General features: G+C 42.9%; 1 protein-coding gene across 1 annotated transcript; it reads right to left on the minus strand.

Annotated features, from left to right (window-relative positions):
* Positions 1-979: 979 nt before the first annotated feature.
* On the minus strand, positions 980-7,589 carry myoc (myocilin). Its single transcript, XM_082522989.1, has 5 exons — positions 6,835-7,589; positions 4,059-4,124; positions 3,890-3,982; positions 2,183-2,394; positions 980-2,095 (listed from the first exon to the last, which is right to left on the minus strand). The coding sequence occupies exons 1-5, from the start codon at positions 7,328-7,330 to the stop codon at positions 1,514-1,516; spliced, it is 1,449 nt and encodes a 482-aa protein (XP_082379115.1). The 5' UTR covers positions 7,331-7,589; the 3' UTR covers positions 980-1,513.
* Between the last annotated feature and the right edge of the window lie 1,232 nt (positions 7,590-8,821).

The raw sequence follows: 8,821 nt of genomic DNA on the forward strand, positions 1-8,821 counted from the left end.
CGCCAGTAATCAGCAGTGCTTTGAGCCCTTTCAGTTTTCCAAGACTTAGAATGGTATTTTAGTAGTATTAAAGTAATATTTCCTGAACCATATAATTTGAAAACCTCAGCTTATGAGCTAAAAACAACAGTTCCGTTTTAGCTGTGTTACCAACAACGACTTTAGACACCTGTTCAGCTGAACATATATTATACTTCAGGGATATCGAGCTGTCCATTCTACCTGCTTTGGTACAAATGAAAGTGGCGAGCAGCAGCTCAACTGGCAACTTATTAACGTCTACCAGATGCTCTGGGTTAAACTGCTGTCATCTGTGAAGTCGACAGTGGTGTTCTCTGGCAGATACCAGTTCAGCTGCATAATCTACAGCTGTGAACACAAGTCTCACTAAAGGATTGCAGAACCCGATGAGACCCTTATGGAATCAATTTCTAACCGTTTAGTTGGACATATCCACCAGTAGCCCTCTGGACATAATTTGGTAGTGCTTCTGTTCTTCCTTGCACAAAGGAGCATATGCTGGTCCTTATGCGGCCCTGTCCAGGTGCCATCATGTAACACCCCATCTCCACACTCTTGAGACTGTTTTGGGAGAGACGACAAACTTTGCAGTGCCTGTGTATGTGTCATCCTGGGGGAGCTGGAAGAAGTTGGGACATGCCAGTCGAGCTGCATGGTCCTGGTGGTGAGAAGAGGGTGCAATAAAAGACCTGTCTCATGGTATCTTCTCCACACTCTTGAAACTGTGCTGGGAGACTGGGTGTGAAATGGATTCACACTGGTTTCTGCTCCCTACCTGGATAGATTTATACCCCTGACGTTTAAGTGAGCATGTGCAATACTTTGATCAGAATAATTGTTTTATTTTTAATCAATCTAGTTTTAATAGCTAGAAAGCGATGAAATTGCATTAAATCTTTGGCTTTTCTTTAAAAATTGAACGTCTCAACATCTTAAGATAACAAATAATCACTCAGACTTTCTAATTCAGGTTTATTTCATGATGATTTTGAACATTACATCATTATTTTGACTACATTGTACAAGTACATGCATTATTCAGTAAGTAAGAGCGCAGTTTATTTGATAAAAGATGTTGACTGGTGAAACAACTGTATAGGGTGTATGTAGTACCACAGGAGTTTTTGTCATATATTTTTAATTCCACATAGAAAAATTCTGTGTTCTTTTCTTTCAACCTCAAATATACATAGCTTAACAAGAAAACAACAAAATTATACATCTGGATTAAAGGCGGTACAAAAATAATTCCTCTAAAAACATGTTTGTGGACCATACCACAGCCAAAGCTCCTCACATCTGAGGAAAAAAGCACCTGCCTGGAACACTGTTCCTCAGATGTTTTCATCTCACTTTTAAGTTTGGTAGTTAGGCTCCTCTACACATGGATACTGAAGGTGTTAGGTTTCTAACAACTGCTGCCACTCATGCTCTAAAGCTGTGAGTCTTTGAAGCGGGAACAGCCAAGCAAATGTCACTTTTCGTGCTGGCCTCAGTTGGCCTGCTGGCGCCCGAGCCTGACGTCATAGGACACTATGTGGAAGTTGTCCCAACCAAAGAGCTTCCTCTGAGCCAGGCTGTAGTCGATCATGCTGTTGTAGCCGTACTTGTTCTTGAAGGGGATGGCCAGGTTCTTCCCCTGGCTGGTTTTGGTGTCGTACATGTAGTTGATGGTGGTTTCACGAGATGCATAACTAGCTACGGTGTACAGCTTGCCGCAGATGATGAAAGAGTTGGCCACAGAGTTCTTCCTGATGTTGGTTTCCCAGCTCTTCTTCACCCCCAGGCTTTCTGGGTCCAGCTGTGAGATAACGATTGCTCCCTTGGCCTTATTGGTGGAGTAGACGGCCCACAGCCCATTCTCGTCCACAGACAAATCGATGTCGGTGTAGCCTCCCCAGGAGTATGGGAACTGGCCATGGAAGCCAGCGTGAGGAAGCTCACGGCGAGCTGCGACGCTCTCAGAAGCCAGGTCGTATCGGATGAGAGTGCGGCTGTTGCGTCTCTGATAATACAGGGAACCTCTATACACAGTGGCACCAGTGCTCTCTAACAACTCCGGCAGCAGCAGGACCTACCGAGGGGAAACAAGAACAATAATCAAGATTTAATTAAGATCAAAGATGTGTTCCATCCTGAACATCAACCATGTGACACCTGCCTTGGATGGGAAGCCTTTAGAGAGTTGCTCCAAGTCCTCATACCCAAACATCTGCTTGACCTCAGCACCAATGGCATCAATGCGCCAGAGCATGTTGGGTCCGTAAGGAGAAACAGCCTCAGGGTCTTGCATCCAAATACCATATTTACCTGCTATATTATCAGCTTTCCTGTGAGTTACCGGCTCACCAACTGAAAGGAGCTCCCCACATCCTGCAAACAGGAAGGATAGAAATTACTATTATTTTCTCAAAAAACACAAATGTTCCCTGATAGTTAAACATTTAGGCCATGGGATCATTTAAGGTGGCTCAAACGAGGAGATCTACATGCGCATGACTGAGGGGTGACGACAGGAATCTGATCGAGGTCACGGTTTCTCCTCATGGAAGCAGACAACAGGTCTGGAGATGCAACTCGACAACAAGTCCAACTTTGCCTGAGTCACCATGACCAGAGCAGCAGCAGCTGTAGTACGACTCATCCTGCGCGGGAACTCTATGCTTCTCTTATTTGGAAAACGATAAGGCAGGCTATATATTTACCACTTCCTTAAATACACCCTTGCTCTCAGGTTCAGGAAGTAAAGCCGGATTTAAGGTTAAATAGGAGTATGTCTTATAAATATACTGGTTAGTGTGGCCTCATCTAAGATCTAATGACTATCTGTGTTGACTGCATGTGTATTTTCATGATGTCCATGAAAAAGAAACTACCCCAGAAATGAGCGGTGACGTGGCTTTGGGAAGGTTCAAGCGTGTCATCGCTAGAGGTGCTTTCCCTCTACACTTAGAAGACAAATATGAAACTCAGGATTGCGCTCATACCTACAGACAGGCATGACTGTGGTATTCTCACCCCAAATGCCCCAGTATTAATAGTAGTATTTGCTTTGAGACTGTCAGCAGAGGTGGGGGGGCGAGTGTCATGTTTGGCAAGTCAGATGGATGCACGGGGAGAAGGGTGAAGGGAGGGAGGGAAGTAGGAGCTGTAAAAACTGGACACTTTAAAGGGTCATACTGGTGTGTTTGTACTATAAACCTTATAAAACGTAGTCATGGTGACATCATCCACTGGTTTATGAGCACCGTGTTTTTCTGGAGTCAGGAGTGACCATGTCGGGATGAGAGGATGAGAGGGTAGAGTGCTACAATATCATCTCTAGTAATCTACAGTATAATCTGTATGGGTGTGTTACACAGACACACATACCTGCTAATTAGACTAGAGTCTCACAAAAGTGGTGCACAAGACCAACACCAGGATCTCATAGGTTAATTTAAAATATTATACCAAAGGAGACAAAACATTAAACACAACCTATAACAATATACTTTATATCAGGTGGAAAAGTTAAATAATATCTCACTGAGATAAAAATGACACAGAAAGAGAACAAAAATAAAAAAAAAACAATAAAAGTGAAATAAATAATAAGTATTGTGGTATTAAAACTCTTCAAAAGGCACAAACATGTTCAAGGAGTCCCGTTTAGGAACAAGTAAGTTATTTTAAAGAAAACCACTTTTTAAATGACCCACCGTACAACTGTAAAATATTTGTTTCCATTATTCCATTTTGCAACTAGTAGTTCAGTACTGCACAACATGCATTTAATTGGTGTGTATAGACAATATGTATCTACTGGTCTCTATTTGTGATTCCATAAATAGCAATAAGCCTCAGTTCAAATACACCATCCAACTACCTGTGTTGTCCTCGTTGCCACCTGGAGCGGGTACCTCTGTCACGGCAGCCTTCAGCTCCTGAAAGCCCGGAGCTCCATACTGCCATGCTGAATCTGAACAGAGAGAGACCTGGGGTGAGCTGAAGAAGATACAGGAGACAGTGAAAGTTCTGCAGAAAAGTCATCTCACCTCTCAAATTGCTGCTGTCTTCCTGCCTGCTGGGTCTGGTCATGAGGCGAGACATCGGATTCAACCCTAAACACAGACAGGCACATCATAGGTTTTTGTTGCACACTTTTCTTGTAGTTGGAGAGAGTTTATGTATACCCAAATATGTCTATGGCATCAATGACAGCAGGGAATCTGACAGCAGAAAAGAAACACCCCTAAATGGATTCCCAGCTGCTCTGGAGTCAGACAGTCGGTAGATTGACCGACCATAACACACACATACATAACACACAAGTCAACACACTTGACACCCCGTTCCACCCCACCGTCAGCTCAACTTCAAACCACCCGTTTTGCTCTTCTTCCCCTATATCACTCTTCTCTTCTCTTCTCTTCTCTTCTCTTCTCTTCTCTTCTCCTTTTCTCTCCTTTTCTCTCCTTTTCTCTCCTTCATGAAATACTCAAACCTAAACAATGTCAAACAATAACTGCAAACTGTGTACCCCTCAGAAACTTGAAGACGTAAACACGGTGATGTTTACAAAAGAAAAAAAATGATACGCAGTCTATGTCTGGGTATGGCCGTCCTCTGGGACTAATTGCATGGGTGTGAGCATGTGAAAGCCGTGCTTTTCATAATCAAGCCTAATGATGCAGAGAACGTTTTCATCTGGAAGCAAATCTTGATTTATGATAAAGACGGGAAGAAGGATGGTAAATGACGAACAACAGTCGTGTTGTAAAAAACGTTCCCAAATGTTCCCAAAAATTAAAGGTTTTTAAAGCAAAAGCACCAGTCGTGATTTAACTGTAGCAGGAAGTTTAATGTCTGCCTCTGCTCTGAGGACAGTCCCACAGAGTAACAGCCATTTATCATCATCACAGGTAAACAGCCACATTCTCCTACTGTCTTTTCCCTAGTGTGTATGGCAGTGATTGCCATATGGGCCCTCATATCCTGCCTCTTTTGTTTGGGATGTCACTGAGTAAAATACCATAAACCTCATTAATTTCCCGCCGGAGGATTTATGTGAGGATGGAGGAGTCTAATTGACCCCAGCTAGCAGACTTCGGCTCGGCTGCTGTAAACATTTTGCATCTGGATATTTATTCTTCCTGTATACTCATGAGTCAGTGTTTGAAGTATACCACACAGAAGATTTTCTTAAGCTGCAGTTCCTCTACCTGTTGCATGTGAAGCCCTGTGCCTGAGGCATCTTGCAAATATTATTTACTACTGCAAATCCTGCTGGCTGCACATTCAGGAAGTTGAAGAAACTCTTCTAAAAGACAATGAAGCAGACTGTATTTATTCCTCTCCTGTGACTTAAAACTAAAATAACCTTTTTCTATATAAATCTGACTTCTACTGCTTGTCTTCTACTGGCTTCATCGATTTTCCACCATTTTCAAGTTGTAAACTTTGATTTTCTTGGATCTTAGTTCAGCTGTCTACCTTAAAAAAGGTTTGTGTTATCACTTCCAGTGTAAATTCTATGTGAATATCTTTTTATAAGACCTAGAATAACATTACACAGTGCGGCTCGTATATTTTGAGTGGCAACTACTACTAGAGATCATAACCACTGCATGGGTTGTAAACAATAAAAAAATGTTCCTGTCAGAGTTTCCTTACTCCTAAACACAACCTGGTTTGACATTTATCTCTTCTCTCCTCCTGCATGTCTTCCTCAGACTCTGATCTATTCGACATCTGCCTGTCACCCTGAGGGAGCCTCTCTGTGTATTTCAGTCTGCAGGTGCAAACATGAGGAGCTCAGCAGATAGCCTGGAGTATGCAGGAGATAGAGCTTATAAGCTCTCCTGATGCACAGGGAGTAGGGATGTCTGGCAGGAATTAGAAAAGCAGGATTTACTGCTGATGGCAAGCTCAGCCTTAAAAGCAACTTACGATGAGAGCCAGGAGGGTGGACGTAGTGACGGCGTAGAAAAAAAGAAGAGAGTGCTTACCAACAATATTATGGCCATGTCAGTTCTACTTGTGTTTGGCCACTTATAACCTCAGTGGCTCTAAGATAACTTCTAAGCTCCGTGGAGCCCTCTAACCCCTGTTCTTGGCCACAGACCCACATCCTCAACAATCCCAGCCCACCAGCTATCATCAAAAGCCCTCAGATGAGATCTGGGCAAAGGAACAACCGCTTCCAGAGAGTGCATCACATTTCAGTCCCCCTTCCCTCCCCAGCAGAGCTATTCGCACACTTCTTGCCATGCAGAGGGAAACACCAGTCATAAAGAAAGCAACCTCTGCCCATAAATACTAAGCTGACCCCCTCTGGGCTGCATGTTTATCATCCCTAAATGCAGTGCAGGAAGTGGGAAGCACAGAAACCTGAGCTGAGTGTAGCTGCAGACAAAAGGGGCAACCAAAACATTAACAGCATGCAAACAGGTGTGAATCATTAAAACATGAACTCACTGATGATTTAAGCAGTGACCATAAACAGACTTCCACACGATCCACATACATGAGCAGTGCTTTGGTATTTTGTGCAACTCTACATAGAAGAATTTGTTGTGTCATCCCTTCGCTGCTCTGATGCACCCAATATTCTTCACTGAAACGCTCATTATATATTTCAACTAAATGACAGCCTGTGTGCAGACAGTAGCTCCTTCTGTTGTGCATTTTAATTACTGATGTAGATATAAAATGACCTGGTAGATTTCTTTAATTTGATGATAAAAATAGGATATTGTCAAGTAAAGATTTTCTTTTTTTATTTGCAAATGTTATTAAGCATTGCACGTAAGTATGTGGTGGTTCTCTTACCACTACCAGGTCTTTTTGAGACCCTGTCCTGCAGAGTGGGGCTGGGTGGGACCATGGGTGTCTGTTGAGGACAGGGTTTGTTCCTCAGCCTCTCTGTCTCCCTCCTCATCTCCTCCATTCGAAGCTGAAGCCCATTCAGTTCCCTCTCTAGGTGCTCCTTTTCGCTCTGCAGCAGGTTCCTCTCTCCAACAGCCCGGTTCAGTGCCTCCTGCAGCTCAGACTGAACTCTGGCTCCAGACCCTTGTTGAACCCCTGGGAGCCGAGAGTCCCCTGCACTCAGCTGGGACACCAGGACCTCCAATAGGTTGAGTCTGGCCTTCAGTCCTTCCACCTCCGGACCTCCAATTTGTGGGCAGCTGGACTCAACAGGGCTAGGAACCGTGAAGGTGTAGTGGCATCGCCCACCTCGGTCATTTCCCCTCCACAGAGTAGCTCTGTCCTGTGCCTCACCTCGCATCAGAAGACCGCATAAACAGAATGAGAGTAGAGCAAACATGTTTGAGACAGCTCACAGTTAACTCTAAAAACTTTTTCTTTCTTTTGCCCACTCTTGGATTTATTGTGGAATTATCCTAAACCTTTCGCAACTCCTAATTTCAACTGATGGCTTTCTTCTTCTTTTTTTTAAGTCTTCCCTCAGGTATTTTCTCTTTTTCTGCAGCTTTGCCCCTCTCCTCCCACTCTTGCTCTCTCCTCTGTCTCTCCTCTATAAACAGGTCTGCAACACTGAGCTCTCCCCCGACAGCTCACAGATATTTATACATTCTGGAGGGGACGAAAGGAGGGAAATGAAAAGGAGATGAGAGGAGAGGTGTAGAGGAGGGAGGAAGAGAAGGGAGGGAAGAAAAAGAAAGTAAAGAAATACTGGTTGTTTTGAGAAAAAAAAAGTCTCATTCATGCACAAGCTGTTTATGCTTACAGATTTAGGAATCAGACGTTACAGCTTGCTGTCTTTTCATTATTTTCAATTACTGCTATAATTATACCTTTTATTGTGTAAAAGCCTCCAATAATATGCCTCATCCTGTGTGTCAAAGGCGATTTGCTTGACATTTCGGTCAATAATAGAGGGGAAAGCTTGTCCTTGTTGGATACAATTACCTTCTGAGAAGACAGTGTTCCCTTCCCAAATTGGAAGGGGGGGGGCGGGGGTGATGCAATCGGCAAGTAAGAGCCGTCCTCCTGAGTGGTCAAAGGTTATAAGTCCTTTGACAACTGGATACCTGACGTTGATCCCCATGAGTGAAAATTCCCAGCACTTGTTGCCTGAGTGGATTTGTTTCTGTCTTTTCTGACACACTGCCTGTAGTGACTCATTCCTACAGTTATCAGATACGAGGATAGCTTTAGAGAGCCAGAATAAAAGATCTGAAAGAGAAACACTCCAGGTGCAGATAAACATACTTTCCAGTCGAAACGAATCTTTACAGCTCTCAGCTTACCTTCATATCCTGCCTTTGTTTGCATTTCTTGAATCTCTCCTGGCTCCTTTCCTACTCTTATTCTCATGCCTCCTTACTTTTCTATGTTCTCAATTCTTCAAATCAAATCACAAATCAAATCACTTTTTATTGTCACATCACATGTGCAGGCACACTGGCACAGCACATGCGAGTGAAATTCTTGTGTGCGAGCCCCACAAGCAACAGAGATGTGCAAACACAACAACACAAACGAGCAAAATACAAGAATGGCCAACCTGAAACTAATAAATATATGTACAATATATAATAGTGTATGCATTTCTGGATGTGTATACTAAATATTTTCCTACGTGTGTGTGTGTGTGTGTGTGTGTGTGTGTGTGTGTGTGTGTGTGTGTGTGTGTGTGTGTATACACATTTTTACAAATTAAATAGTAAAAAAATAAAATAATAATAATAATAATAATAATAAAATATATAAAATATACAGAGTTGAATATGTGCAAAACAAGTGGCATTTATATACAGTGTGGAGTGCATAATGTTGAAGTTCCAGTAGTGAA

The sequence above is a fragment of the Aulonocara stuartgranti genome (assembly GCF_965226115.1).
Source record: "Aulonocara stuartgranti genome assembly, chromosome: 23".
Lineage (NCBI taxonomy): Eukaryota > Metazoa > Chordata > Actinopteri > Cichliformes > Cichlidae > Aulonocara > Aulonocara stuartgranti.